This window comes from Halichoeres trimaculatus, unplaced genomic scaffold (genome assembly GCF_033239565.1).
Source record: "Halichoeres trimaculatus isolate MK-OKI-2021-1 unplaced genomic scaffold, fHalTri1.1 fHalTri1_scaffold_9, whole genome shotgun sequence".
NCBI lineage: Eukaryota > Metazoa > Chordata > Actinopteri > Labriformes > Labridae > Halichoeres > Halichoeres trimaculatus.
In genome coordinates, this window is record NW_027437188.1 from 15,651,900 (window position 1) to 15,665,836 (window position 13,937).

Genomic DNA, 13,937 nt, shown 5'->3' on the forward strand with positions numbered 1-13,937 from the left:
ATGGAGATGGGAGAAGGAGAGAGAAAGACAGGAAGGGAAAGAGGGGGGAGGGAGACTCTAAATGCGTCAGCTTTCAAAGCCATAATACCGTATTGTTGGGAAGTTTATGGGATGTGTTGCTCAATCAATAACCAATTTATTTGAACTTGATGGAAGGATATAAGGGTACACTTGTTACACGGCACTGTTTGACTACCCACGTGACCTCACTATAGGTTTGTGGAGGCTTTACTTCTGCTCCTGGAGAACTAAACATTGCCCTTGTTGGAGAGCACTTCAAAAAACAACCAGCCTGTTGTTTTTTCTATAACTGAGCAAAACTGAATGAGTCCCAACTCTTGCAGGGTAATATCTTCACTAAGCAATCTGCCTTGAAACAGGCATGGCCTGGTTGCTATAACAACAGCTGCTGCTATATCTGTCATGGCTGTGGGTCACGGCTAGCTAAAAGAGCAATGAAAATCACTCCTCGCTCTTACTGCCTGGCTTTGTCTTCCTGTCACTCTTCGAGTACCTTCACTTTTTGCTGCCTTTCTTTGTCTTCCTCAACCTCTCTGGTCTGGCTGCCTTATCAGAAACAGCTCTACTTCCACTGAACACAGCTCTCTCTTTCTCCACCACACACTATACAGACCTCTTTTGGACTAATGATTCACATACACACAGTTCTCTTCAAGCAGTAAAAGAAGAAACGTTTCTTGTCAGTCGCTGCTTTTCAGGAGTGCTAATGAAAGCCATAAAGCCTGAGATGCCCTTTTTCCCTTTCAACACCACCACAGTCATAGATTTGAAAAAAAAAAAAAAAAAAAAAAGTTGCAGAGAGCTGGTGCTGCATTTTCTTTTCAGCATCCTGCAAAGAATTGAAAGTGGACTCATTCCTTGAGCAATTTAATCTCCAAAGTAAAAACTGTCTAGGGAACAAAAAAGCACCAACACATACAGTGAAATACAACGCATTTAATAGTTCAAAAGCAGCCCACTCACACAGAGAGATATCTAATAGGCGAAGAACTGCATGGTATGACTGAATCACAGAGTATAAACATTTCTACAATGTTGTATTATAGAAATAGGCACACATTTATTCCCAATAGCAATGCTACTGTAGAACACCAGCAACAGTCAAAGATTAGGATTAAAGTTTAGAGTTACCATATGCACTGAGAGACCGGACCTGAACTCTGTTTGAGCTCAACACAGAAGAGTATAGGAAAAATCTCAAGGTGAGTCAGAACAACTGGAGTAAAGTGACTTGGTACAATGTAGTCTGATTTGTCCATTGCAAAGAGGTTTACATGCTGCCCACAGGAAAACAGAAAGGAATTCACATCCACGTGGTATAAAAGCTTTCAAATTGTTCTCATAAAAATGCATCAAAAAAGATATTGCCCAATACTATTAAAATCATGTCAAAATTTTGGCATTGTCTATAAAATTTTAATAAAATAAAACAAGCAGTACTACAGAGACAGTATATAAGTTGTAATAGAAGGAGGACAGTGTCTTTTTGTGATTTTGTTTGTTTATGGGTTATGAAAAAAAGGAGTCACAGGGCACCACTAACTACTCAGGATGTTTTTTTTTTTTCGGGAACTCCAAACACTGGCAGGTCTATATGAAGCAGAGACGGTATTTATCTGAAAATAAGTGCAAAACAGTGACACTTTATCCTTTAATCTGCTGTATTTGTGAAAGCACTTGGTATCAGATGCCTGGCACAAAGGTAAAACAAAAGAAAGACAGGAAAAGAAGGGGAAGAATATTGAGCACTTGGACATTTTTGACTGGCTCTTCACAAGATTCAGTCAATACACAGGTGTGGTTGGTCATCAGGATTTCCATGTCAGACTGGGAGAATGATTCCTTTAAAAGAGGCGAGAAGAGATCCATCCTGATTGGTTAGTACCTGAAAAGAGAAGAGATCACTCCCATCATCATGGAATAATTTATCAGCCAAACATCATGGGTGGAATATAAAACAATAAACACATTCACCATAAGTCAATAAACAAGTGTGTCCTTCAGGATTATTACAACCCAGGGAACCTTCATATGCATGCAAATGCCATACAGTTTAATTTGCCATCATCTACTGTCACAGCTGTTGTGTAACTAGATCTGTCATGCTGATACTGAACAGCTGAATCATAACACGTCATGGCTTTAAACTCCAGTCACAGGTGGATATGACACTGATCAAGCTCAACTGACTGCTTTTGATTTAAAGCTCTTGTGAGGAGTATTTTGAGATGGTCAAAAAGTTGACAGAAAAGTTACTTTAGTTTCTAAATTTCAGGATTACGGATGCATATTGCTGTCATGCTAGAAATAAACAAAAATATGGTACCTTATGGTTAATCATATACTGCTGATTTGATTTTATTCTACGTCATGCTTGGGTGAAGATAGGATGAGATTTTGCTGTTACTGAGCACTGTGGATGATATAATGATGCATACACTGAGACAGATTTTGAAATGCATGGCTCTCTACATTAGTAGGAATAAGTCCGACCCTCTGGAGGTAGTTTCATTCATCATCCACGAGCTGGAAGGGCATGGAAGGCTCCATAAATACAAGCTAGAGTCCAATGCCGCCAAAAACTAGTCTCATTAAAGCTGTCAGGATTTTTAATTTGTAGCATAGAGGAACATTGGAAATTCAAAATATGAATGGAGAACAGACCATAGCAACAGACGCTTTTGCAGGTTAACTCCATCTTCATTAACTGGCTCCCAAGCAACTACTAACACACAAAAGTTCCTATATGGATATCTCTTGTTTTTCAATTTATTTAACATTTATTTAACCAGGAGAAAACCTTATTGACATTGAAAAAAATCTTGTTTTCAAGAGTGTTTTAGCCAAGACAGCAGCAGTGAACAGTATTTGCTTTTTACTACGTTAATGTCATAATTTAGTATCATGAATAACAGAAAAATTATCATGTTATAACTTGAGAATTTTTTCTGGCATGGCAGCAATATGCTTTCATACAGGATAACATTTTCCATCAATAAATAAATAAATAAATAAATAAATAAATAAATAACAAGTTCACCCAAGACTGTAAACTAAAATGGCTTTTGTCATTTTGGGATCAGGGTGAAGCCAGTAGATTTACGGTTACCTATCTGAGTTGTTCTGTCATACAACAACAACAAAAAAAGGAACACAGGGACTCACAGACATGAAAGCTGTCCATTTGCTAGGCAGTCAATGATTCATACATATACAAACAAGATACACTACGTACTTCTTTGTCCAATGTACCAAAATGAGCACAAACCGAAAGCTTCTCACAGGAGCTTTAAATCGTAATGAACCTAACACCCATTAACAGCCCTCAATAGTCATCATTTCTGTTGGCTAGAGAGAGCAGTTGAAAAATGAGATTTTAAAAAAGAGTGAGTTTCGTTTTAGGCAAGTATCTCTAGAAATGGCCAGAATGAGAGCCTCATTAGTGGGAATGGATACCAGGCAACATGACTTTGTACAGACAAGACATAGAAGTACAAACAACGAGCTAACAATGGGTGGGATGATTTCAATGATCCGTGTGAGACTGACAGAGTCACATATAAAATACCGTGTAACTGACAACCACTTTCATTTGGAAACAGGAGCGACTGGATTTGCTTTCTGCTCAGAGGGAACGGCTAGGTAGTTTGTCCTGCAGATTAGTAGAAAGCAGAGAAGTATCTAAGAGGCTTTCTCACCAGCAGATACACCACAACATGCTGATCAAGACCAGAGCAGCAGTCACTGCTCCGTGAGTTCACTTCTATCCTGACTGTTGGATGGACAGACTGTGAGACTATTTGCTCCTAATTGATGTGATGCCACCATTCCTGCACACCAGGACGCAAGAGTCTCACTTTAATTGTTAAACAATAAAACCCTCATCAAAAGTACACTGAATTTTTAAAGAGCTGCAGAGAAACTCTGTTAGCATCGCCAAATTCATTACAGGGAGGAGATTGTTGTAATTGTCAGCACATTTGAAACACTGCCTCATCCTGTATCCTTGACATTATCATTTTTGTTGCTGCACTTTATCTTTTCCCTGATAACAAACTCTGTCCTTAACATAGTGTAGGAGTGGTACATTTACATCCGGCCTGATAAAAGGACGGCCACAAAAGTCTCTGACAGTAAGCACTGATGTGTTTTCAGACTGGTCAATAATGCCTGTGGCTACAACCCATTAACTCTTTAAGCTGCAGAAAGAAATGAAGTGTAAAGGATTATACAAATTTGATCACTTCCTGCTGAACTAAATGTTTTCTTGATCTGCGGATCAGTGAACTTTACCATGAGGCCTCAGGCAAATTGGATTATAATCACTCCCACTTAAAAAAAAAAACAGCCAGCTGCTTCCTTTACCCTTAAATGAACTAAATGATGTCTGATTTAAAGGTTCTAGCTGCTTGGTCTTTATACAGTGATATAAAGAGGCATTTTAAGTTAATGGGGCTTCATTTTAGTGTTTAAGCAAACTATATTCATATAGTTAAACCTGTGTTGCAGAATGCATTCAAATAAGGTTGGTTCTCAAAAACAAAGGCATTTCACAGAAGAGCCTTTTTTTCTTTTTATGCTAACAATTAAAATCACTGTAACAATATTGTTCAACCTTCCACAATATTCAATAATCAGTGCTAAATTTTCACTAAGAGCTGGGTCTGAGACCTGACTCATTCTACCCCCGGGGACAAACAGGAGAAGGGTCAGATTAAGTGCCTAAGTGTTCCCCGAACAAATGAGTCTTCAGACATCTCTTGAAAGTAGAAAGGGACTCTGTTGGTTGTATAAAGTTAGGCAATTTGCAACATTTGGGAACAACAGAGGAGAAGAGTCTGGCTAAAGATTTAGAGCCACACTGGGCTGGGAGCACCAGGCGTCTTTTTCTTTATTTGCTTAATGAAGTGGTATTTAGAAAAGGCTTGAAAAAGCAAAAATAAAAATGATGGTCTGGCATGTTTTTAGGTATGTAAAATCATCAGTTACCCATGAAAACAGCTGACACTTTATTTTCCAGACATTGGCTAATTGTTTAATCCTAGTGTCTGTAAAATGTATTTGAAGAAAGTTTGGGCTTGTTTTTGTTTGCGTCAACTATATATACGGTATATATTATATATGATATATTTTGGAAACATTTTGTGGTAAACACTCTTTGTTTGTATGTCACTGCAGGTTTTATAATTGGAATCAGGCTTAATCATCTCTAGCACCATAACAATTGTTTCAGCCCATGAGCTCTGAGTGTGATTGTTCTGTCTACGACAAAAATTGGCTGCTCAAAAGTTGTCAACCTGGATCGACTGCCCTCATCAACAATAACACCACAATCCTGAGGGAGCTGACTGCACAGCATTCAGGGCTTTGTCAATGCTGACAATGTAACACACAAGAAAAGGTGTTTTCAGATGCAGCTGCAGATTCAGCCCAGATGTAAAAAGATTGCTGAGGGGGGGTCAGCAGAGCTTATAATTATTCAGAGCTGCCAGGCAATTTAAGTGAAAGGACGGATCACTGTTGCAGGGGGGTTACAGTTTGATGCAGTTTAGACTCAATTACCTCTCTGTCCATCTTTCTCTGTTTACCTGTTCACCTCTATCTCTGCATCTCTAAGCTGCTCTCTCTGCCTCTTGATTCCTCCTAAATTGCCCTTGTCTGGCGAGTTTCTGAGATTTTAAATTAAAAACCATTTCATGTTAAGAAACCCAGGTGCACACGAGTACAAGTTTAACTTTTTGACACACACACTTTTGGAGGTTTTGAGTCAAAGAAAAGAGAAAGATAACATAAATACAATGTGCATGGTGTGTGTGTTTTTTCTGGACTCTCATTCACACTGATCTGTTTTGTTCATCTGTAAGTTTGTGTCATTGTGAGAGACTCACGCTGTGTCCTGTCCCTGCTCATCCGATTTGGAGATCTTCCGGTAGCAGTAGACCATTTCCACCAGCAGCCATAAGGTCAAGAACACCAGCAGCACATACATCATGATCTCAGAGTAGAGCGCTGTGGTGTCTTGACTCGCTGTGGAGCAAAAACAACAGGACGGAGCATGTTTTATTCAGTATGTGTCCTTCCTCTGAATGCTTTCTTTTTTTGTGTATGTTGAAGAAAGCACAAGGAAATCATTCTTTCCCAGATTTAAGAAAGTATGCCTAGCTTGGTTCATGTGCAACACTGATGACCTGCAATCAACCATCAAACATGAAAGACAGAGCCATAATTTAATACTTCCACAGCTTCTTTTAATAGTTGCTGTGGTACTATGCAGCCAAACTTTATGCAAAAAAGAAACTTTTTCTTGTTTACTTCCTGTAGGAACACAAACTTTAAATCATGCACAAACCATAAAGCCTACAGAGCATTACGACTTAGATTTAAATTCAATGATAGTAGAGCCCAGAGAGTTAAAGATGCTCTGTGGAGTTTTCCTCAAAATAAAAGGTATGTCTGCTTCAAGTGTTTTCAAATTACATGTGAAATTTTCCATAAACTTGTTCAACTATTTTAGATGTTGCAATCTTTGCATCCATCTTAGCAGCATAAGCAGTCTTTGTCCTAACTGCTGTGGATGCTTAGCAAGACATGATGGTGCAGGCACAACACAATCCACCAATGAGCAGTCAAAAAAACAAAAGAGAAATGTTTTAGTCGCAGTGTTTAACTAGAAGTCAAAATCTCCACAGAACAACTTTAAATTTTAAAAATGAAACGTTATGTCAAGATACAGTGGTTCTCAGTGCCTGACCCATCTCTTCCAAAGTGCATCTAAGCTTTCAATTTTAGGCCATATTTAAGATTTGAGAATACCAAAAGCACGCATCATGTAAACATTGAAACAGTTCAGAGAAGGGGCAATGGCAAAGATACTTTTTAAAACTTGTCTGGCTTATATTAAATCTGGTAGATAAGCCAAAATCTGAATGATATTTGGAATAATAGATAACCCTTAGCCCTTGTTTTAACCATAGACTGTATAAAACATGGACGAAGTCTTGCCGATGTCACCCGTCTGTTTCTGAAACAGAAAATGAAGCGCAGCTATAGCGGCCATACTGGTAGTGGCAAGGGCTTCACCTACAGCCATAGGGTGCCTGTTGGTCACGTGACCCTCAGCTGTGCCTCTTATTGGGGGAGCTTGGGATCTTAATATCCTCTGAACGGCCGAGTTAGAAAAAAATCCACCCCCCATACAGTGGGTGCCGATAGTAAAATTAGCGAATCAGACAGGTGACGTTTTTTGAACCAGGCTGTAAATAGGTAAATTTCTGCTTTGAAAATGGCTTTTTTTTTGGCTTGGTGTGTATGTGACTTCCGGTACTTCCAGAGCCAGCCTCAAGCGAACACTCGAGAAACAGCAGATTTTAGCACTTCCGCATTGTCTCATATTCTTAGACCGGAGGGTGCTGCTTGGTTTAAACCTGAAGTCCTTGGTTTTGTGCGTGCATGTCTAGTGAAAGGGTGTTCCACTTCTACCTAAGATCAAGGGGAAGGACTACACAGCCCTTAAAATTAAGACAAACCAGGACGTCACTTGAAACCTTGGGGTAAGATGAATCCCCCACAATATCAAAATATATTTCTGTTTGTTGTTATGTTTGTATCAAAACTGCTGGAAATAAAACAGAAGAAGAAGAAGAGTTCCCCTTCATACACTGTGACTGTTGATATTCATATTCTTCTTCTTTTTTTTTTTTTTTACCAGATATCCAATCCTTTGCAGCTCTATGTAAATATTAGCTATGTTCAGATTTGTTGGTTTTATTTTAAAATCACTGGTTATAACAATCTAGCTAGCGCTGCTTTAGCGACAGCTACATAGCAACAGCTGCATAGCTAACCCAATGTTAGAGCAGAGTGACAAATTCACAGCAAACAGACTTCACTACAACAAACTATATTTCATGAATAACTGGACAGGCAAGCTGCATTGAGAAGCTGCAGAGGCTAAGTAAATGTCAAACTAATCAAAAGCTACACGATGCAGCTTTTGAGTACTCTAACATTCACTTAACATTTGCTTGTCCTAGCTTAGCTGTCCAATCACTCATGTAATGCAGTACATCATAGTGCAATCTGGTTGCAGTGAATTTGTCACCCTAGTCAGACATTGGTTTTTCATATGTTTGTTAAAATGTGTTTGGTATTCAGTCTGGAAACACACATGAGGCTAACATAATAACAGACAACTTTCAGAGGTATTTTCCTTTTTGTTCAGTTTCCTTCTCTAAGCTGTCAAGGAAAATTTTAGCAGGTAAAAGGAAAACATTCTCTGAAAATATAGCGGGTAAAGTAGAAATGTATCCAATTCTAATAACTGTAGATTGAGATAAACTTTTTTATGAGATGAAGCTGTTGCCTTAATACAGACTTTTAAAAGACTCCTTTTCACTTGATAAACCCTACTTTCGCATAAAAAAAGGAATGCTTAATTTTTAGTTTAGTTTTTCTTTGCCAATTTAGAGGACAATTTACGAGAAGCAAACAGTTTCAATGTGCATAAGAGAAGGTATAATTATTTTGAGACAGATCCAGACTCTGAACTGACCCTTTAATATCAATAAGCTTGGGATCATTATGAGCCACTGTGAACCACTGTGACAGTGAGCATGTACCAAATTCCAGAAAGCCGACTGAGCTGACGGATGACAGCTTTCACTGCAAATAGAGGCTATTAGTGTAAAGTAATCCCTCAGATGGGAAAGCACAGATATGTTTGCTGTAAACTAATCCATCCATACTACTACGGACAGCATTACTGTAACATGATTCCCCCATTGTCATGTACAGTACTCTCACAGACGGCTTAATGAAACTTGATACTACATGCATGAAACATGAAGGAGAGTTTTTCTACATAAAATGAGTAGTATATTTTGAAAAGTTGCACTTCGGAGGATAGTCAGATCTACTTATTGGTCCTCTTTTACAGGATGTGAACCAAACCCCTCACGTAACAACAGCCTATCTTTATAACCTCTGACAGTGAACTATATACCACGTGCAAGAAGAGAGAAATCATGTCAAGTTGAAAATGGGTTTAAGTAGTTGTTCCAAATATACATTTTGTATATTCAACCTAGATGGAAAATGACACGTTCAGCAAGCCAAGCATTCGGGAAGCAGAATACTTTACCCCTTATAATAGACAGAAAAGAAGTTGGACTGAATTAACCCCTTCACTGACAACAGAAGAAAGCTTCAATGAAATATAAAGAAGACAAAACAAAACACACAATTATTTCTCTTCAGTGCAGCCAGAACAAGGGGGAGAGAGGGAGAGTGGTGTTAGTGGTGGACTGGCCTCACCCTAATGCATCACTTAGTAGGAAACAAATGTAGGATTAAAAAGCCACTTAAAGCACTCATATATAACCACGCTATGAAACAATGAAAGAAGAGCATGTGCAGTAAAATGAGAGCACTCAGAACATGGAGTCAAAACAGCACAGTCAAAAATTTTCTACCAAGGACGTATGTAAATGTGCTGAACCTCTACAGCATGTAAAAAATGCACCAATCTTCACATTTAGCATCGCACCCAGTCCACACACTGTAAAAATAATGAGGTGTAAACATGAACCCCTTATACAGTTCCTGTAAGAATGCAGGGAAATGATTTATTCCAGGCTAACACTGGAGGGATACTTTTGCTTTTCAGTTGCTTTTCATTAGCTCTGCTCCTGTTTAGACACAGCTTTAACAACTGTCAGGGCTCATATTTTTAAAACCAAATATAAACTTCACAACTGCTAAGAGGCTGTTTCAACTTTGCTGGTCTTGTTTGTCTTTAGCTAAACAAATTTGTGATGCAACAGATTTTGATGAATGGTGAGCAAAAAGCCTAAGGCTCCTTTTAGGGTTGTAGATCTCCCATGACTGATGTCTAATTTTGGCAGTGTCACACAATTTGCCTGACAGGGCTCAACGGAAAATTCTGTGTACTTCATGTTCATCTCTGGGATGCCAAACAGATTCATCACTACACACAGTCTGAGATATACTGACATACCAGTGACAAGCATTTGGCAGAATAACATATAAGAAAGAGAGAAAAAACATCAACCCCACCTTGCTTTATCACCTTGAGCTTGATTTCCTTGATGTGGAAGATAGATGGAGTAAAGAAGTCAAACTCAAACTTTCGAAACACATGGCACTCATAGACGCCCGTGTCGTTGTAGGTGACATTTTTTATCCGAATAGAAACATCCTGCAGGTCCTGGCTTCCGTTCCAAACCAGTCGGTCATAAAATTGCCCATCCATGTATTTTGGATTTTCATCTTCAAACCTTAATATCTAGAAGATGAAGAAAGTCAACAGACATGAATTTAGTCTGCACTGTAAATGTTGAAAACAAAGTGTAAAACCATTGACAAATAAGTAACAGTGAATTACATGAGTTTTGTATTCGTCATCGTCTGGCATGTAGTACCAATCCACACGAGTCTTTGCTTTGATCTCCTCTCGCTTTAAACAGGAGATACAAGTCAACTTCATGGGTTTTCCCAGGACTGCTTCTGTTCCTGATGGGACATCCACACATACCGGCTCGCACAGGTGGGCTAAAAGAGCAAAGAACGGTTAAAATGAAATTCTTGGGCTGAAAAACTCTAAACCACTCTGTATTTGGATCTTTTTTTCACTTTGGTGCAGTGATGTAGTTTCTACTTGTGCTTCAAATGCTGAATGGAGAGAGCTGATCTGTTCTGTCATTAATCTAAAAATGTGTAGAAAGCTGCAAACTAGCATTCATCTGGTAATTTGGTAGAATTAAATATCAGATTAAATGTTGCAACACATTTATTGTGATGATAACAACAGGGTGATTTCCCCAAACTATTTCTGATTTTGATTTTGAGACATAAAAAATACAAACAGCAATACACCAACCACCATATACATACAAACCCAAGTAATAAAAAGTATTGTTATCCATTTAGAAGAGTATGCATTGTAATCACCCCCCTTAAAGACCATGTTTTAGTACCATAGCACCAAATGAGGGATTAACATTTGCCTAATTTAAAAAAAAAGTAACAATAATAGTAAAGAAATCATGAAGACAATCATTGAAATCAGTCTGTAATAGGACCTTGTCAGAGCTCTAGTGCACAATACAGACAAATCTTATAAAGTTCATCTGCTCTGCCACTGCTCTTCCATTAAGGCCCACACTGAGCCAGATGCAAGACTCAGTAGGCGTTACAAAGACATGAATTCAATTATCCAGCTCTGTGAGCACTGGAGAGACTTGAGTCACAATACTGAAGGCAAGTCCAAGATCATCCACACCAGGAAGCACTAATAATGGCCTCTACTCATTAGTATTAGCTGGCAGAGGGAGGAATAAATGAGGGGTGGGAGTGAAGAAACTAAAAGGAGGACGGCTAAGGGGAAGAAATGACTGAAAAATAAATGAACAAATGGATGCAGAATAATTAGAGGGAGACAGGAGACAGCTGGTTACAAAGAGGAGTTACAAACACAGATTCCCTTAAGAGTGCATTGAAGCATCACTTTCACTTGCCACATGGATGTCTTTGTGTGACTGTTTCTGTGCCGGGTCTCACGCACTTATATAACCTAAAGGCCCCTCTGGGCAGACAGTGACAACATTGATTCAATCTCATGTTTTTTCAGGCCCTGTACAAACCCATGGAAACACATGGAAATAAGGCAGAGAAGAAGGGAAGCAGAGGGAGAGTAGCTAGTGGAGGAGAAAAAGAAAAAGGGCTTAACTCTTGAGTCATCTGTTCAATGCATAGATTAATTTGGCTTTAGTGCTGACACTGTTTTGCACTGTGCAGACGTCATTGGGTTCACGACCATCTGGATGGGTCAAAATCTATTAACAAGGCCCCTTCTCAACACACGCTCTCTCAGAGATAAAAGAAAAAAAAGAGAAAGAAACAACTAACAGAAAAGACACTTATGCAACCCAAAAGCAAACAAAATATTAGGGCATCTTGCACAGTTATACTTACCAACAAAAACCAAAAATACCAAAGTTTGCAGATGAACTCTGGTTTGAGTTACCATATTAGACTCTTTCTGGAGCCAGTGGTGCCAAGTGTCCCCTAACGTTGGTGTTTGGAGAAACCTTACCAAGCCAAAGTAAGTTGTTAAAATGACTTCAGGACCACGGACAGCGCCTCTCCCAGAAAGATGCGCGCGCAGGTCAAACTTCACTCCTCACGACTCCAAATCTACAACAAACTCTCAGCTTAAAGGCAGGATTTCAGACCTCTGACTGATTAAAACTGCAGCATAAAAGAGAAAAAAACCCTTCGACTTGGTATTCACTGGGGCCCAATGAGTCACAGTTTCCAGTCTATCTACAGAGAACTAACTTCATCGCTTCCTCCCATCGGTGAGGCCCACAACTCCGTGACAGCAACTCGATAGAAAAAAACAGGTCATCCGTCACAACTTAAGTCCTCCGGTCCAGGTAATTTCAGGAAAAAAATGGGGTTGGACAAGAATCAAAACGACGGGAAGAGACCTGTGGATTCTCTCAAAGGCAGATGTAGTCACTTGCAGTCGGCGATTCGTGGAGTCTCATTCACTCACAAACAACGAAAACAAAGAAACAGATGTGCTGTCTCACTTCTCGGAGCACATAAATACTGAATGTCATGAGTCTGCTCCCTTCATTAAGGATGAAAGATGAGATATCCCCTCCGCGGATCACTGCCTTTGTTTTCCAGCACTCACTTTCCACTGGCGAGGAGCAAAGGCTTTGGAGCGCATGCGTAAAACACTCCCTCCCACACTACAATGTGCTTGACCATATTACTGTCATCATGGAAGGCCTAATGGGGTCAGTGCATGTTCAATAAGAAATACACAAAGAAACGGTGCACATCATTGTGCATAGTATACATTTAAGAAACATTATTGATAAAATAAAAGCACAAATAAAACAAAAATAACCACCCTGGCATGTGTTATGGAATCTTGTTTGACAGCTGCTGTCACTCATTTTTATTTGTTATGTGTTTTGAATCAGGTCTTTCACTTTCCATCTTTCAAAAATTCAAGGGTGAATTCCGTGTAACTTTTGTAACTGTTTAAGCAAAAGCTTATATATATATATATATATATATATATATATATATATATATATATATATATATATATATATATATATATATATATATATATATATATATATATATATATTTATTTATTTATTTTTGTGTATGTATGGGAGCAGTGAAGTAGAGGAAAACCAGTGCAGGACCACAGCAGCTCACAGCTCACTAATCTAGTGATTTACTATCCTATGGGGTTCAGCCTTAAAAGCGCCTGACCTTTCCTGCATACTTGATCTATGCGTGAGTCTCAATTCACACACTAGTAGCCTCTTCATTTAATTCCTCGTATTTGGCCAATTAAGGTTTGAAAGATTCTAAATAAAAGGTAAAAAAGAAAGAAATTCTGTATCTGATTGCTGTTAAAAAGATGCACTTTCCGAGAGTGGTAAAAGACTGGGGCCTTGTTTTTCTCCATCACACCAATACAAGCTGCAGCAGAGAGGAATGAAGTGACTGTTAAGCAGTGTAATTATGTCACCTTTTTTCCCTCTCCCGCTGAAAGCTGCAATGGTTTGAATCTTCTGAAGCTGAACAATGCGATGATGAAGCAGAAAGAGCAAACAGACTCATTTTTGTCTGCATTTCCTATTCTATATATATGCAGTAAACCTATTATGTATGCATGTCAACATACATGCCACTACTTCTTATCTATAACAAATCTAAGACCTGTTTCAGTTTTCTTTCTTTCTTTTTTTGTATTTCCTTTTTGATTGCAAAAGTTGGCTCCTTTTCAAATACACATTATGGATTTAATGCTAAACAGCTGTAGCTGTTTAGTTGATGAAATATATGGTCATCATCTGATTTTC

At 38.7% G+C, this 13,937-nt stretch overlaps 1 protein-coding gene across 4 annotated transcripts; it reads right to left on the bottom strand.

The window, feature by feature from the left end:
* Positions 1–942: 942 nt before the first annotated feature.
* Positions 943–12,765, bottom strand: scn3b (sodium channel, voltage-gated, type III, beta). Of its 4 annotated transcripts, none has more exons than XR_012599113.1 (6): positions 12,013–12,765; positions 10,424–10,590; positions 10,096–10,324; positions 9,161–9,206; positions 5,910–6,048; positions 943–1,906 (listed from the first exon to the last, which is right to left on the bottom strand). XR_012599113.1 is itself a non-coding variant. In XM_074679571.1 (6 exons), exons 1-5 carry the CDS (start codon positions 12,065–12,067, stop codon positions 3,610–3,612), a joined length of 654 nt encoding a protein of 217 aa, XP_074535672.1. In that variant the 5' UTR covers positions 12,068–12,765; the 3' UTR covers positions 943–1,906; positions 3,590–3,609. The 4 variants fall into 4 exon arrangements, 2 of the variants coding, with proteins under 2 accessions (XP_074535672.1, XP_074535673.1); XM_074679571.1 differs by lacking the exon at positions 9,161–9,206 and adding an exon at positions 3,590–3,673; XR_012599114.1 differs by lacking the exon at positions 943–1,906 and adding an exon at positions 3,590–3,673.
* Positions 12,766–13,937: the final 1,172 nt, after the last annotated feature.